Here is a 19,357-nt window from a genome sequence, read left to right as displayed (position 1 = left end):
GTGCATTTTATATATATATATATATATATATATATATATATGTATATATATATATATATATATACATACATATATATATACATATATATTATTATATATACATATATATATATTATATATATATATATAATGCAAATGTATATATACTCGTATGTATAATGACAATTGTTTATATATATATAATGCAATTGTCACACACTTGAAATTGACTATTTTGTAATTTTGAATTGCAAAATTTTTGTCATTATCTTTAATATTAAAATTCCTTTATACATGAATTTCTTTTTAACATATTTTTTAATTTTTCTTTTTTGTCTATATAGGTATATTACAGTCATATCGAAAATTTTTAATATGTTTAGCGTCAAATAAAATGCACTTTATGAGCGCTTTCTACAAGAAATGTGTTGGACTCTAAGATAAAAACCAATTACATTTGCTATTTAATTGCTTAAGGTTTGTTCTCGTTGCATGCATGATGGAAGTTCAACACTCTTCTACTAGAGAGAACCTGAGAGTGAAAACCTCATACGATAATGTCGCCGTTTTTGAGGATTTTTTTCCATGCTATAAAATGGACTGAGTGCGCACTAGTTATGCCAATGAAAAACACTATAAGTGTAACTAGTGTAGGAACCAATTAGATAAAATAGATCAATGATAGCTGATTGGCTGAGTTTATTATTATTTGTAATTCCTACACTAATTACGCTCAATGTGAATTGCACTCAGGGTCTATGTTTTTTTCTGAAAAAAAAACATCTTGTAGATGTATGCAATATGTTGTGATATAAATAGTCATACTCGTACATAATTAAATAGTAGTACAAAACGGCATACGACATCCATTGCAGTTGTATGTCATACAAAAAATGAAATAATCATACGGATACGACTATAGTCGTACGTTTGGCAACACTGGGTACGGCCCACCGAGGAGTGGCCTATCAATGCGCCGCACCGTTCGAGTTTAGAGGCTCGTGGTGGTGAGCGGGACGCTTGCCCTACTCCCCGCGCGCCAAGCTATCAATGGTGAATATTCGACGTTTAGAAATAATAACTCAATTGCGAAAATTGCGAAATGATCAAGAACTGTTGGAAAAAACTCAGTTTAGTTCGTTCTGAAGCGTGCACATATACATAGAAAAAATGTTACATAAATATTACTTGTGTTTCAAATAAATAATAAGAGTATTTTAAAATTATATAATTAAGAAAATATTCTTTGTAATGATATAATCGTTACTTAAAAAAAGAAGAAAAAAATTGCGTTCTCTCTTAGCACTAGAATGATATTTTGCTGCATTTTTCTACACTACCGCTTATGGAAGTTCGAACATCTGCATAAATTTCATCGAATGATCGTGTAAAAAATTAAAACATAAAACAGCATTTATATTATTTTTTAAATGTATTTCGAATCACTTGTATGCAATACATATTAACAATTGCAAAGCTTTCTAAATTAATTTTTGTATGTCAAAAAGTACTGTCTTTACTTCGCACAACATTGATAGTATAATTAATAAATTTCAAAAATTCGATCAGAGAACACAAATATGGACTCACGCTATATACAATAGTATATATTGCCAGCCTATTCTTATAAGTGGGGGATAGACTAGCAAAAGCTTTATAAAATATTTTTAATTCAATTTTGGCACATACAAATTTTCGCAATCGAGATATTATTTCTAAAACGTCGAATATCCGCCATTGATAGCTTGGCGCGCGGGGAGTGGGGCAAGCGCCCCGCTTGCGAGTCTCTGAGCTCGAACAGCACAGCGCGGCCATCCTCGCGGCTCGCGTGCCGAACGCTCGGTAAGCCGTACCTTCGACAATAGTAAGTCAGGCGTATTCGGTTATCTTTAAACATTAATATCGTTAATTATTGCAAGCATTGCAAAATGGTACAGGACTTTTCGATTCAGTTTCGATTCAGTAGTCCGTTCTATCTGCTCACGGTTGGAGCCATAAATTGATGCCATCCTGTATACAGTGAGAGCAGAAAGTATACGTACAAGGAAATTTTTTATAAAAAAAAGTTTTATTTATAAAAAATAAAGATTAATTAGCAATTTTGCAATTAATATATTCTGTTCTAACATAAACAAACAAGTTTCGCATATATTCCTGATTTTAGAAACTAAATTTCTCAATTATACGAATACTTTTTAAGCATTCAAACAATAGAATTTTTAATTTTCGCTTATTTTTTAGATGATATATTTTCTATATAATTAATGTACCTATATATCTTATGGTATATATAATTTTAAGAAACATACAATATTTTATTCTTTATGAATAAATTGTTAATTATCCGGCAAGAAATGATCGTCAATCGAATTAATATTAAAGTCATAGAATTAATATTAAAATCATCGTATCGATATCGATTCGACATCAATTCGATGACTCATTTCTCGCTGGATAATATTTACTTTAAAAAAATAAAGTTTTTTTAAAAATTATTTTCTCTGAACGAATACTTTTTGCACTCAGTGTAGCTTATTTATTATTACCTGTGTAAGAAAAACAGCTTACAAAGTATATTTTTTTATTAGTAAGTAAAAGCAATTATATAATATTATATTTTTCAAAACTACAACTTATCTGATTTATAATATAAAGGCTTTAATCCGCTTCCTTTAGCTTTAATATTAAGCTTTGAAATATTTCAAAGATTTCACTAAAAAAACTTTTGACATTTTTTCCGGATGAAGGAATATTGAAACGTTTTCAATCCAACCACTAGGTTATTTGACAGAGAGAAATTTCACTTATCAAAACTGAAATTACATCGACCAGCTGTCAAAACACAATTTACAAAATAATATTATAAAGGGCATATACCATTACGCAAGATATTAGAAGCAAAAAAATATATAAATTTATTAAATTTACAAAGAACAATTTTTAAATGAAATATAGATGTTTTGGTCTTAATTAAACTATCTTCAATATATATACAAATAAATATAAATTAGTTTGCACAAAGCTGTCGTCGCCGTTAGTTTGACAAATTGACTTAATTTGTGAGAATCGAATTTTGTCAATTATATAAAAATTAACGTAAAAAACGTTCGTTACATTGTAAGTCATATACGGATTGTACAAATACGTTCTTTAAAAAATTATTTAACAATGTATCCATTATTTGAAAAAGAGTGGTCTAATATCTTGCGTAGAGTGGTGTATTTATAATATTGTTTGGAATTTTTAGCCACTTATTTTTATTTATTAACAATTTACAAACGATACATTCTTGATCGCTGATGCAACATCCGGTCATGTCATATTTTAATCATGAACGTAAAAGCGATTAAGAATGAAACTTGGACCACTAAAATTGAACCCCAGACATTCCTGCTACGTACTGTGCAACATATATACAGAGTCTCGAATTTAAATGTTTAAACTTTGAGAACGTGTACACGATCGATAAACTAAGAAAAAAAGTCCTGTAGAGATATGCTCGTTTTTGCTTCGTTTTGGAGAAAATTGCAAAAAAAGGCAAAACGTAGTTTCTATTTTTATACTTTCTCATTACTTATTCACGTTGTATTTATTCACTTACTTAGTGTAAACATTATTCAAAATGTTGGCCTCTTGCAGCAATTTAAACGTTGCATCTAGTACGGACAGTTCGTGTTGACAAACACTGATCTAGCGATATTTGATGCACTACAGCCTCGATTCGATTTCTTAATTATTCTCTTGAGTTGACAAACTGATCTGGCGACGAATAAACTTCCTGCTTCAGAATCCTCCACACAAAGAAGTCCAGTGATGTCAAATCAGGTGATCGGAGTGGTCAGTCAAGGTACTACTCCTCTACATCCAATCTATAGTTGTGGATAATGTCTGTCTAAAGAAATCACGTAATCGGAGTGGCCAAAGTATTACTCCTCTACGTGATTCTTTGATTATTTAAAAGACATCCACCTGCAACAATATATTGAAATGTAGTTTCAACTCGATGGATGTCCAGTTCATTATGATAGAGCTGCTCGAGCTTGGCTAGACAAACATTATCCACAACGATGGACGTAGAGGAGTAGTATCTTGATCACCTCGATCACCTGATTAGACACCACTGGACTTCTTTGTGTGGAGGATACTAAAGCAGGAAGTTTATTCGTCGCCAATCAACTTAATTGAGAAATCGAATCATGGCTACAATGCACCAAATAACGCCAAATCAGTGTTTGGTTGCAACACAAGCTGTCCGTACTAAATGCAACGCTTGCATTGCTGCAACATTAAACAATATTTACATTAAGCAAGTGAATAAATATATGAATAAGTAATGAGAAAGTACATAAATGAAAACTACGTTTTATCTTTTTTTGCGATTTTTTTTTTTCAAAATGAAGCAAAAACGAGGACTATCTCTAGGACTTTTTTTCTTAGTTTATCGATTCTCTACACGTTCCCAAAGTTTAAATATTTAAATTCAGGACACCTTGTATATAGTAATTCAGACTGAATTATTTAAGCATTAAAGATCTAGTTTTGATCATTATACGAGTAATCATTATTTCTATTTCTTAAAATATATACATTTTTTTCATAAATAAATCTAAATATTTATAGCTTCAATAAACTGAATATCGTAACTATTTTTGGTATTGACACTGAACATCATAATAACTATTTTTTATATTGACAATTAATCATAATTGATTGTCTGACGAATAGTAATTATTGTACCACTAATAGCAATGATTGAGTTCTCATTTATAATCATTGACTAACTTAAAGCATACGATTAGGAAAACTAATGATTACTACATTGCAATTCAATAATAAAAATTAGCAAAAGAATGTAACCATTAGATTATGAATAATAACAATTTAGTCTTTCCAAATATTACTGTTTATAATGCAAAGATAGTTTACTAATAATAAGTTGCGAAATCATTGGTCCTCCCAACCATTCTTTAAGCGTCAATTAGTACCACTGTAAAACCAATCGTTACAATTGTAGTATTGATGGCCCAACAGTGACTATTCGTTAATTAACAGTTATGATTGTAAGTCAATTGTTATAGAAAAAGTTAAACAAAAAAACGGTTTAATTTACAAAATGATACTAACTTACTCACTTCTTTATATTTAGATCTTTTCAAAAACTCGTGATGTTTTCTTTCAATAATATTTGTTATTTAGAGTCGTACAATTGTTGAACGGCGAAAATTATCCGTAGCGAGTTTGTATCAAAAAGTATCTTTATTTAATTTTCTATAATTTAATATGTGCGTTGATTTTATAATGTGATCCTGAAAAGGACCAATTGGCTTCTTCTCAGTCATTTCTCTCTCTCCAGATTACTCTTGGAAAAGTCATGGTAAGTTTTATTGGTCCCAGTTACTCCGAGTCATTTGAAGGTGGCAATTCTCTCAGCGTATAGAAAGGTGGCGATTCTACCGATGTGTAGCTTGGAGAACTCTTCGGCGAGAATGTCATCGGAGTTCCTTCGGGCGTCTCTTCCCAGCCGTCATCGATAAGGGTTCCTTGCTCCTTACTCGTCAGTCGATGCTGGATTCCTCTGGAGATCAGCAGTCGAGTCGGCGATTTGTATCGCCTTCCTCTCGTCACTTGGACTGCAGGCTGCGTCTGACTTCCTTAGTCCTCTCGGAGCGGAGACATCAGCAGAGATACCGTTCAGCGAGGAGAGCGCCAAATCCGAAAATCCCACTTTGTCAGGGTCTCTCGAGGAGAAGCCGCACCGGTGATAATTTTAACGGATCAGGACGATCCTCCAGGTAGACAGCAGATCCGTCGAGTGTGGAGAGACCGCCGTGGAATCGATCCTGTCGAGCAGATCGCCGCAAGTCGCCAGGATAAAGCCGTAAGGTCAAATAAAAAATAGATTATGCTTCAGCTACTCCAAACGGAAAAGGCAGAAGTGACGATGCCCGTATTTTGCGATTCTTTTATGCCTGAACGTTTTTGAAACATGTGAAATTCAACCTATTACTTTATTCGGAAATTAATTTTATGCAAGCTGATTCATATATGCGTTGAAATAATTGCACTTTTCTTGCAGTTTGCACATTTCGAACGCGCGAAAGATGTGTGATGTCGAATTGACCGCCACAGTTGTTAACAATACCGTTGCCATAATTAGAGTTTATTAGAGAGTTTGTTAGAGAATTAGAATATTATTCTTCTATAATTTTACTGCTAATAAGTAATTTTTATATATTAAGTGTTGATTTATTTTATTCTTTATTGTAAAATCGTTCGTTTTTCTTTTAAGGATAACATAGCCATAAAGTCTGATAAAATTCTAAAATGAATTCATTTTTAAGAAACTTATCAATCCTTGTAACACTGACACCTTACCGCGATTTCTTTATTGAACTGTTTTTCTGCATTAACTATTTCAAAGACATGTAATGCATGCGTCTAAATTAATTGTTATATAATAAAGAATATGTGACGCACACGTACGCCTAGTACTGGCTCTGATTGGCATTTTATTCAATCTGATTTATTTCTTTAGAACTTTATTGTTATTGTCAATAGTTACTATCGGCTTCCAATCTTATTTTTTCGCAAGAGATCTTTGACTAACTGCAAATAGTTGTTCAATCATTTTTGGATACATTTATTAAAGAATACATTTTAACTATATACTTTGTATTCTTTCAATCAGCTTTTTAAATATCTATTAACTAGATATATCGCAACTATAGATGCATTAACATTCAGATGTTTGTGAATCATCAAAATAGCAGTTTCCAGAGAATCAATTCCTAAACTCAAAGGAAAACAATTTTTTTATCATAATTTTGCCGAATGTAGAATTCTAAAATATAATATGATGCTAAACAGTAATAATCATTTTCTCATTAATAATAATTCATTGACACATGGTTTCTAATACTGCATACTAATAGTTACTTTCGCCAAATTAATAAGTTGATCCATAGTTACTATTAGTTAGTACTACCATCGGCTTCCAATTATATTTTTCCGTAAAGATATTGTTGGCTTTATTATGAATAACGTCTCTTAAACATTGATGCATGTTTATGTATCACTGAATGTCTGTGGAATTTGATGCCAAATTTGACAGAGTTCTTCCATAGTTTGCTGCAGTCATCATTTTCTTTGTACCAGAATAACAGACAAACACAAATATGGAATTATCGTGGAGAGCGAAATGAAAAGAATCTCCATAAGTCCCTAGATAGCAAAATGTCTGCAGTCTTCTAGAAGACTGTCAGCAGATTCGAGCAGAAAATGACGGCAATCTGCCATCAACTGCGTCCGCATTAGGCTTATGTTCTGTTAACATTGCTTGTCGACATAATGTGAAGGCAAATTGTTAGCAGAAATTGAGCAGATCCTGCCGACATTATCTGACGCTAGACTGTCAGCAAAAACGACACAGATCCTGCTCTGACACGATCTGACAGGAGATTGTCGACAGAAATTGATAATTGATAATTGATTGTCGCAGATTGTCCCAGAATCTGCTGGGTTTCTGTCAACAATTTGCTGTCAAATCGTGTCAAAGCAGGATCTGCGTCATTTCTGACAATCTAAGTGATGTCGACAGGATCTGCTTGGTTTCTGTAAACAATATATAATACTATCAGATTATACCATAAATCTGCTTTGTTTCTTTCTCTAGTCTGTCATTTACTTCTGCTTGCAGATTCTGTTACGTTTTTTCTAGCAGTCTGTCAACATTATTATGTACATCTAATTCTGTAACAATTGTATTGTTATTTTGTTGGCATAGTGTGTAGCAGATATTTAAAAAAATCTGCTTTCTACAAACTTAGCTGTCTGAGTACTGTCAGTTTGATCTTTCTTAAGAGTAGTTCCGTTGTGGTATAGGCCGGTATCTCGATTTATTTCACTTATTATTATACTATCTCTTGAATTAACTAGACTATATATCAATGAAATATAATATATATCAACGCGTCCGTATAATATTCTTCCATGCGTAATCGGATAAAGCATAGATTCATACTTATATGATAGTACCCGTTGCCATATTGCATCTATCATATATTTTTCAGAGAAAATCGTGTTAACGGTTTAAACCTTCCGTCGATGAGTCTTGACCTCAACCGACCGAGCATATCTGGAATATACTTGAGCATTGATTACAATGACAGTACTCACGATTAAGAACTTTAGGGCAGTTAACGGAAGCTCCCTGTTGGGAATTTGATATTCAAACTTCACAGACAGCAATCCAACGATGCATAAACATGCAGTAAGAGACATTAAGAGACATTCATAAAAGAAGCAGCAATACCTAAAACTAAAAATTTAATTTCCTTATTATGTACTCACGCGAGCACGTGACACACACACACACGCGCGCGCGCGCGCATTCGCATTTGCATTCACACACACATAAGAAACTTAAATCCATCTGTGCTATCTTCACGTAGTATACTTCGGATAACGCTAACGATGATCGCCTGTTGCGATGTAAGAATAGAATCAGCAAATGTCATTTTGCTCGAAGTCATAACTTCAAACATGAAAAATATTGATTAAAAAATGTCGCAACCGTTTTTTTATCTCATTGAAATTAGTAGATTCTAAAGTTTAAAACTATATATTAACATTATAAGATTCCTCTCCTTTTTTAAGCGGGATAAATAAAGATGAATAGGAACAAGTAATTACTTCAATTTTCAACTTCATCTTTTACTTAAGTTTTTATATAAAAAGTTTATTTATATCTAAAAAAAATGATAAGAGTATGTTAAAGAGAAAATATAGAACTTTTTCATTCATTGTTTTACGAATACTGTGCGTTACCCCGTTCGTCTTTCATGAATAGTCAAAGTTAAAGTAACACTTTTTGCTTCAATGTTAAATAACAATAAAAGAAATGTTTAATGCTCAACAAAAAAGTAAATTCAAAGTAAAGATTCACGCTGTAGAAAACTGTAAACTGTATTTGTGCTGGACTTTTCATTTAAATAAAACTTCGCAAAGTTCGTTAAAAAATTTGAGATTTTATGAATGTTTGTTTATGTGTACCTCCGTAAAAATCAGTCATTATTTTATAAGAAATAAGCAACAACACGAGAAAAATCAGAGGGCTCTGAGATTCGAGCCGAGACGTGGTCTCCTTCATATTGATAGACTTCCGTCCTGCCATCGAACCATACAGCCTTGACGCTGATAGTTTCTTTGTTGTGCCTAATTTCTTCCGACCTTCTTGCAATTTAAAGTAAATATCTGGAAAGCAGAGATTTCAAGCTTGAAAATACTTTTTTAAGCATCATATTCTGGCTATTTTCATAGAAGTTACATTGCTTATCCATTTTTTAACCGTGTGACACTTGATGGTGTAATTTCCGCGTGTAGTGTAATAGGAATCGTTACACTAGTCTTTATCGTAATAATTATAAAACAATACAATACTGATTCAATACTGGATTAATAAATCTTAATCATATATCGATTTGTATTCGTTACTGTAGTAATCGTTACTGCGAAATCCGTATTGATTACTAAAAAAATGTTTACTGTTGGAATATATAACGATTAATGTAAAAAAGACTAAAAGTTGAGAGTGCGCAAAAATACAACTTTTATTTTTCATTTCTCACAAATAGCAAGAATTGTAAAGTATCAAATGAGATAAGCCACTCATTAGAGAAAAGAAATTGCGTGTACTAACACTGTAAACAAGTTTGAGTGGATGGGGTTTTGATTCTAAGAATACTACAGTGAAAAGCGGGCATAGGATCAGCTGTCGATAAGTATTAAGACTGTAGGCCGCAAACAAGAAAACGGAGTAGCTGAGCGAACTGTGCTGTGAACACGATTATACTTTTTCTGATTTGGTCAACGAAAGTTCGAATTCCCGTAGTGTTAATTTTTTTTTAAAGTAACAATCATATTTTATAATGTAATTTATTTTTCTTTTTCTTTTTTAAGTAAAAATAATTGCAATTTTTGTTATATATTAAAATAAATAACAAGATTTCTTGAAGTTTTAATTATTTATTATAAAATTTAGATATTGCCTTACAATGTTGTTTATGAAAATCAAAGCAAAAACTTTTAAAACACAAAAGGATGCGCACTATGAAGATTTTATAAATATTTTTGTAGAAACATTTCATGCAGCAAATATTTGGAGGAAAACATTGTTGATTTTTTTTTTTGTAAAGTTATTCTATTTATATAATATCAATCAATTAGTAATTAAAAAATTGTACAGCAATGTCTAAAATAAATCTAAATTTTTTAATAAATAATTGAAACTTAAAGAAATTTTGTTATTTATTGTTATATACAGGATATTTGGAAATTAATGATAAATCTTTCGCACAGGGGCAGAATGGACTAAACTGAGAAGAAAAATTCTCTACCATTTTACAATTGTTGCAATGGTTAACGAGTTATTAACTTATAAAAATAGCCAAATTATCAGCGGGGATTCGAGCTTTCGTTAACCGGATAAGAAAAAGTATAATCGAACACCACAATCCGCTTAACTTACCGTTTTCTTGTTTACGATCCACAGTCCTAATACTTATACAGCTGATCGGACGCCCAACTTTAATTGCAAATTTCTCAGATTCAAAAGCCCATCCACCCAAACGCTTTTTTACATTATTGGTACAACCTTCCCTTTTGAATAAGTTATGGCTCATCCCATTTGACACTTCTATAGATATAGTATCTCTAGACCAAGTATTTGAGAAGTGGGAGTAGTTTTCATCTAGAAAAGGACGTACTCACTCGGTCTAGAAAAAAATCAAGGGAGAATGGAGCGGACAGTATTCTCTTCTCTGATTCGTTCCGCCATTTATTGTACACTTTCGCAAATGTACATGTATGTGTATGTACATATACACAATACTAATGCGGTACAATATTATATAATGTGTGTAGCACCGTATGTTCCATCACGCTCCTATCATATCCTCTGCATACTCCAACGATAACTGAAAATGACGACTTCCGACTGAATCCGCTCCACTCTTCCTTGATTCTCTCTGACTTGGTCCAGGTGCGTTCTCTCTCATTTCGTACATGCATGTAAAGTATATCTGTAAAAGAGGGGATCAAAAGCACGAAAAAGCAGGCTAACAAAAATTTGAAATGATGCAACATCCAAGCGAAGACGAAACACATCCGTCCCGGTTCGCACTCGTCGTGAGACTCTCATAGAACATATACGAGACTCTCTTCGCCGATCTGACTGTAAGCTGTTACATTTCAATTCCTCGTTCTCTCTTTCGATCCCCTTTCTCAGTGATACATTTTATGTACATGCGCGAAACGAGAGAGAACACACTTGAATCAAGTCAGAAAGAATTGAAGGAGAATGAAGCGGACTCACCGGAAGCTGTCATTTATAGTATACTGTTGAAATGAGTAGGAGATATGGTAGGAGCGTGATGAAATATACAGTACTGCACACATTAGTATTGTACCGCACTAATATTGTGTGTATGATATATATATGTACATACACACACATATACATTTGCGGAAGTTGCACTGTAAATGGCGGAACCAATCAGAGAAGAGAAACACTCCGCTCCATTCTCCCTCGATTTTCTTTGAACTAAGTGAGTGCATCCTTTACTAAATGAGGACTACCCATATTCTTCAAATTTCTGACAATGCTCGGTCTAGAAATACTACATCTATGGATGCTTTACATCTGGACTTGTCTTTTCCTTAAGTTTGTTCACGTCGCATGCTCCAACATGCTCTTATTCTTCCAACCGTAGCTCCAACTCACTTAAACGTGCTCGTTAGGAGCTATGGTAGGAATGTTGAAGCATATTGGAGTATGCGACGCAAACAAACCTCTTGTCAGTGTCCGGATTATAAAATAGCATATTATGATTGGAGGAGCTAAACGTTCGAGAAGCTAAAAGGCAATTCGTATATGGCGATTATCTTATGTATGCTATACGTACATGTCTTCGGCACGAACGAGAGAGACGAGTGTAAGGGCAAGTGTAAGGATACAAAGGGATGTGAAGATTAAGGAACTCACGAAGGAGGTGAGAGATAGCGAAAGGATAGATGAGAGGCGGCCGCCACCACTCGCACACCGCCCTAGCGCCACCCAACCCATTCTATGTCATCTGAAACAGAAAAGTAATATCTTGACGTTAAAATATCTTGATTACTACTATAAATTTGAATTTGTTTTTTTCTTTTCACAAAAATAAAATTGTTCAAAAACTTATTATTTGTAATTAAAAAATAAGCACAGTTTGTTATAATTTTTTACTATACTGACAAAAATATTATTTTACATTTTAATTAAAAAAAATCTTTCAGAATAAGCTTGCCTTTTTTAGGAACGTTATTATGTCTCAGTAAAACTGCAATATAACTTTTGTAATACTATAGCATTAACACTTTAGCTATCATGTGTATTTAATGTACATATGGATTCAATGTATTTTTGTATCAATTTTAATATTAATTTAACATATCTGGAAACATGATAATGTTTCAGTGCGGGCACTAAGTAATCTTATTTGTTACTGTTATCTGAACATCATGGAATATAAAGAATAAGAGGCCGAACTAGGCTTTGAAAAGTGTGATCAAAATCAAAATTCTGAATTGATATTGATAGTGCTCGGTAGACGGCATTTGAATCGCAAAACTCCTCTCACGCTTATGCACACACAACCAAATACACATAACTTACAGATAGAGATGTTATTCTTTGATATCACTCTCTGACAGTAATAAGAAGATGTAAATTATCATTAAAACTATATGAAGAATGGAGCATTCTTCATGTAAAATTGATATGACCTACCATACAAACTGCGAGAGAGAATGGTATCGTGGAACAAAAATGACATCTCGATTAAACTAATTCAAGTGACCACTTTTGACCACGCTTTTTAATGGCCTCATCCATGTAAGTTTAGTCTCCTATTTTCTATACTCCATGCTACACATAAAGTGCCGATCAGAAAGGTTGCAACACTTTTTTTTCGATGTACAAAAAAATAGTAGTGCAGCTAAAAGAACCGATTACAAAAATCCGTATTGTTAAAATTATCTGTATTGTTAAAAATGATCACCTTTGCTTCAATGTTGAATAACTCGGTGAAAAAAAATTATACAATGTTCAATAAAAAAGCAAATTGAAAGTAAAAAATCACTCTTTCTGCTGTAAACCGCCTTTGTGTGGATTTTACTTCACACCATAGACTTTTGTAAAATTTGTACAAAATTTTCAGATTTGATGGATATTCATTTGTGTTCGTATAGCTCTATAAAAAATCAGTCAGATTAAAATATTAATTATCCATTTCGAAATTAAAGATTTCAACTTTTACAAAATGCTTTTTAAAACATATTATTATGATTATTTTCGAAAAAGTTGAAGTTAATTTCTTGAAATTAAAAGATCATTTATAATTAGCGTTAAGAAGGCCAAATTCAAAGTTTTCTTACCTCTGCAAAAAATGATTACAAAGCGATGTTTGAAAAAGCGTTTTAAAATTTAGTCATAACTTTTGAATGCTTTGAATCATGTTTCTATGTAAAAATTTTGTTACAAATGTTGCTAATTTGAAGTGGATCTTATAAAATTGAAAAATAAATTTAAACGTTGATGACGCGCATACAATAAAAAATCTCCCCAATTCTGTGCCTTGTGAAAAAAAAAATATTGGATAACTAAAGCTAATGTTGGTGATAAACGTTGTTTTTTCAGAAAATGATATCACTTCGAAAATCCCGATTAAAGAGACATAATAATGTAAAGGATTAGACCAGTAACACAGCTCTGTATCACTAACTCGCGAATATAAAAAGGAGGCCCTTCACGAACAGTCAGTCAGTCAAACTCCATCTCCGAAACTCTGCTGGTTCGCGACTACACATAGTTACGTCAGTAAAACTCCATCTCTGATACGAAATTTTGCCGGTCCGTGACCTTATCGCTCCATCGATCATAGTGATGAACCGCGATCCGTTAGATCGAGTGACCTACTTGTTGTTACTGTCAAGTAATAAGTGTGACTCAATCGAAGCCTCCACATCACTGAGTCAACTCTCCTCTTGGAGTCCTTGGACAATCAAGGAGATCGGACCTTTGAGTCATATTCAAAAACCTAAACTTGCAGAATAGCAAGTTTCTCTTTTCAATTACTTATTTCGAGAACCTTACCACATCACTGTCTAGGAAAACTCTTAAACAACTTCCCTTTCAGTTTCTGCACTTTTAATTTTTTGCTCCCACAATTCGTCTATCGTCCTTATCCTCTCACATTCATCGATTTCTTCGATGGAATCTGTATCCCTTATTTACAAGTCCGCGAATTTCACTCTCTCCCTTCCTTTTTTCTACGCAGAATCTGACAATTAAACAGTTTTTTTTTATTTTAAAATCATAATGAGTGATCGGCCGCGTACACGCCTTTCCCGCGCGGCTAAACGCTTACGCACCCAGCGCCGCAAGGAGGCCCGTCGGATTCTAGACGAGGCCTATCAGGCATACATCAATGAAATAAGCAATGAATAGTAATAGCAATAAGACTAATGCTAATGTTGTAGCTAACAATGATACTAATAACGAAAATAGTATTCATCCCGCAGGAACTCCTCCCCCTCGATCTCCTTCCCTGACCGAATTCATCTCGTCACAATTAATCCAACGTATATTTCCTGATACTCCCCCTTTTTCTTATTCTGTTTCTCCCGCTGACTCAACGTCAATTGTGGAGTTCTTAGTCAAGGTCCCTCCTCTCCGTTCTCATTACTACTTCCACCATGGAATCCCCATTCATTGTCTTTCCTTTTCTCTCAGTTTCGAATTTCCGAACCCCTTCCCCCAAACACCTTTACTATAAATTTCCAAACCGCAGATCCCGCATCAGGAGTGTTATAACCGGACAATCATCAGAAGCCCTTATACCTATTTTCCTTCCCCACTCCCCCCATCCTTTCTTAGTCTCAATAGCCTTTTTTTTTTAATTTCTTTCTTCCCCTTCTCTTATATAATTAACGAAATTAAATGAATACTATTTAGTCGTGAACACACACACACACACACACACACACATACACACACACGCACACGCACACGTACATACATACGCACACCCACACGCACACGTACATACATACGCACACGCACACGTACATACATACGCACACGCACACGCACACACATATACGCACACGGCAGACTCAGCATGATTTAACTTTGACAAAAATATGTATACTAGTCTTTTATGTAATTAATTAGCAATTCTGCGATTAATGATTTAAGTCACCAACCGCGTTTCGCAATGTATAACAGCTCATAGTAATTACAATAGTTATAAAAATAAATATTACAATAAGATGAATTAAAAATACAAGATTATTCAAGAGAGAAAATACTAGCTTACACTTATAACATGTTAAAATAATAGTTACCAATGCAGATGCAACTGATAATGTACAATTCTTGTTAAAAGGCTAGATTTCTTTTATAATATGTTAGTCGCAAACACAAATACGTTTACTTTAAATTATTGTATACTATAATACTAAGAAAATTTTAGGTTAATAATAAACTATACTTTTAATATGACATGCATCAATCTTCATTTATTTAAGAATCGTAAGACCTCGTACCGACTCCTGCCTCTCGTCAGAGATCGCATATGGTCCGGTCCCGAGTTATAAGGATTAAGTTCTTTGATTCAAAATTCGGACCGACGTTTGCATTGTTCGTTGGAAACAGGTGTTATAGTATCCCTTCAGGATGTTGACTCATATTCCAGAGCTATAAAAGGTGCATTCGATTCGTTCCATCCCCTTCCCGCGAATGCATGCAAGACAAAGCGTCTGCTCTAACATCCTTCATATACTCCATCCTTCTTATTCCTTCTTTCTCTAAACCTACCCACACATATAATCGGAGCTTGGATGTAACAGTACTGAACAGCTATTATTAAGTAATTCTGAACTACAGGGAAAGAGGGAAAAAAATCAAAATATATTTAAAAAGTTTCATGTTTTATTTTAAATTTGCTACGTTTCTTTTTGGCGTTGCAACCACTAGTCGTATATTTTAAATACATTTTGTAACGCACAATTCTTAACATGTTTTATATATCGCATAGTATTAATAACATCTAGATTATGTAAAGAATTTATATCTTCGTAATCAATATCCAAGGTTTCAATGGTCATTATCGAGTATATCAGCCAGCCATTCGCGTTTTTCACATCCTTTAACGTATACGAGAGCCTACATATGTACGTACGTATGTATGTACGAGTAGTTATTACGGTATAGAATCTTCATTACTTGAGACTTTATATGACTTTGTATGGAAAACACGGAATTTCCAGATTCACGTATTTCCTTACTTCAATCTTCACAAGTCTGTTATAGAAACTTCTCGATGTAAATTTGTAATAATTATTAAATAATTTCTGACAGAAAAAAATTATTATGATAAAATATGTTAATTATTCTAGAAACTTCTCAATGTAAATTTATAACAATTATTGAATGGTTTCTGATAGGCAAGAATTATTATGGCAAAAGGTGTCAGTTATTCTAAAAACTTCTCGATGTAAATACAGGGTGTCCCATTCATCACCGGTCGATTTGAACTTCGCGCTATTTTTAAAACGATGCCGAATCTAAGATCGTGATTTTTCGTAATACGCCTGAATAATTTGCACGCGTTCTTTCACCGTGTACTTTTCCATGATTAATTTCCCATCTGTCTAGATGACATATGTGAAGTTTGAGGTTAATCGGTTTGACGTTTTAAAAATAGCGCGAAATTCAAATCGACCGGTGATGAATGGGACATCCTGTATATAACAATTATTGAATAGTTTCTGGTAAACAAGAATTATTATGATAAAATGTTTTAGAAAATTTAATATTTGGTTTTTTTAAGAACATAAATATTATTTTGCAAGAAATGCAAACTAAATGTTTACATTTTTATTATTTATAATACTTTTTTTTACATAAAAATTTGTACGTACTCTATACAATAGTTATATTCCAATAGTTATAGTAATTATAGTACAATAATTATATTAATACATACAAAAAGTTTGAAATCGATAAACATTGGTCTTTCTTTTGAAAAAAAATGACAAAAGATCACCTTATTTTCGGTCTCCTAATGTAGCAGACTCTTTAATATAATAATATATTGATTATACTTCAAATGTAGTACAAGAAAATAATTTTACTGAAGTATTGTATCTAAAAATTAAATATAGATCAGAAAAAAATTAGAAATATAAGAAACATATAACATTAAAATGTAATATAAATGTAAACGTAATGTAAACGTAATGTTATAAATATTAAATAAATATTATAATAAACAATATTATCATATTTAATACGAGTATTATACCGATCTTTAAAAATAATATGAGAAAATTATTTTGTTAAAATATTAAAAAATTCTCTAAATATACAAATCAAAATAATTATATAAAAATCTTAAGCATAATAAGCAATGCTGCAAAAAAATGTTGATATTCTATAACTGGCTTAGTGTTTTACATAATTATTTTGATAGTTTAATATAATTAAAAATAAAGATCACTTTTATTATCACAGATTTTATAATTTATTATGAAGAAAAAACATAAGTGTATAATAAACGTAAACATAATATAATTAATATTTTGCAGCACGAATGACAGAAACTTCGGCTATCGGTTATTTGAATTATGTGACGCAATTCATGATCGATATTTTGGTTCTTGGGTAAATGGCATGGTGACACAGGATCTATGTTTATTACACATAAATTTTGCTGTTAGTAGCCTATGTTTCTATAGAAAAAGATTGCATAAGAAGCAGTTTCGGTTACTTAAAACAGGATTCAGCAAGATTTGCACTTTTCAGCCAATTTTCGACTTGGTTCAGCCTTCCGCTATTCCTTTCACCTCTCGCCCTGCGCGTAGTCCAAATGCCGCTCCACGTTTAGGAGCGTATGACGCTTGCAGACATGAGGTCCACCCGCTTTGAGCGCTCACGCTGTAAACTTCATTCTATATCTTTTTTTTTGTCCATTATATAACTAAGATAGAATTAAATAATAATAGCATTAACGCTTAATCTTACGCGTTGCTTCATTCTATTTTAGTTATGTAATGAACAAAAAAAAAATAAAATTATAAATTAAAGTCTACATAAAATAATTATTGTAGGGCGTGTAAAAGACTTAGTGATTATTTCGTGATACGTACGTGTAATGGAATAGTAAAGCATGATGTATAGCAACAATACAAGTGCTTTGCTTTCGTATTCTTTGTTTAGTTTGTTGTCTCGTATATCCCACCTATTTAGGATACACGGCATTTTTGGCGAGCGGAATTTATGCCCAAAATATAAAGTGCGTAGATTAAATTCAGTGCACTAAATGCAATAAACGCATTATATGAAATATGTACCTCATGTAACACTTGTAATATGAAATAAACAAAATAAATGGCGAAAAAGAGTCGACGCATAATATATTTAATTAAAGATAATAGTCATAGATACATAAAATAAAAAGTAAAACGGCGTATATTAACATATAAAACAAACAAGTTTCGGCTGCTGGATTGAGCCCTCCTCAGATGTAAAAAGAATATAATCCGAAAAGACATAAAAGATTACAACAAAAAAATAATAAATCGATAACATTCAGTGACGCAACATTTTTAACGCGCGGAAATCAGCAATTGTGATGGATCTCGACGTAGCCTAATGTTGTATATGCGATGGGGCAATCAAACCGATGTTAAGAAACATAGTCAAGTGCTGACTGAAAAACGGAAAAGGAAGGGAACTCATAAGAAACAAGTAAACTCAAAAACTTAAAAATTTAAAAACAAAACACGCCCCAGATAAGAAGCAAAGTGCTCACTCACCAACGCATCCGAACAGGAAATGAGAACCGCCGCAATGCATGACAGGTGTGAAAACCCATGACAATGATAGGGATGTAATCGTCGAAGTCAGACATGTCAACATCGCACGTGACACCGACCGCTCGCTAAAACAGCACGCGACGCACTGAGAGAGGAGACGGGTCGACAGGATCGAAAGTCAGACTTTGTTTATAATCGGCAGATATGCCTTATTAGGACCCTCGGTGTCAGTCTGTAAATTAAGACTGTTCCTCTGTTTTTTAATATGTAGCATCTCCGAAATCAAACGCTTTCTATACGAAGGCTCCTCGTCTAATATCAGAACATTGTCCCATTGAAAATCGTGATTGTGACTCAACCTATGATCGGTGATGACAGAGCGGGCAGAAGCTTTATGTCTAATATGATTACGATGTTCGGCAATCCTGGTTTTTAATTGCCTGCCCGTCTGTCCAACGTAAGA

General features: G+C 33.0%; 1 protein-coding gene across 11 annotated transcripts in view; it reads right to left on the bottom strand.

The window, feature by feature from the left end:
* LOC108745695 (glutamate-gated chloride channel) overlaps positions 1-19,357 on the bottom strand; it is a 549,841-nt gene that overhangs the window by 456,470 nt on the left and 74,014 nt on the right. For 10 of the 11 annotated variants that reach the window (XM_018481999.1, XM_018481995.1, XM_018481994.1 and 7 more), the window contains one exon: positions 11,940-12,110. In XM_018481999.1, coding sequence (XP_018337501.1) covers positions 11,940-12,100 — 161 coding nt within the window. In that variant the 5' untranslated portion in view covers positions 12,101-12,110. Of the gene's footprint in view, positions 1-11,939; positions 12,111-15,621; positions 15,844-19,357 lie in introns of those variants that run through there. The other variant, XM_018482000.1, reaches the window with a different exon arrangement.

This window comes from Trachymyrmex septentrionalis, unplaced genomic scaffold (genome assembly GCF_001594115.1).
Source record: "Trachymyrmex septentrionalis isolate Tsep2-gDNA-1 unplaced genomic scaffold, Tsep1.0 scaffold147, whole genome shotgun sequence".
In the NCBI taxonomy this organism is placed as follows: Eukaryota; Metazoa; Arthropoda; class Insecta; order Hymenoptera; family Formicidae; genus Trachymyrmex; species Trachymyrmex septentrionalis.
Note: the sequence above shows the minus strand (reverse complement) of the source record. Positions and strands in the feature narration are given on the sequence as shown.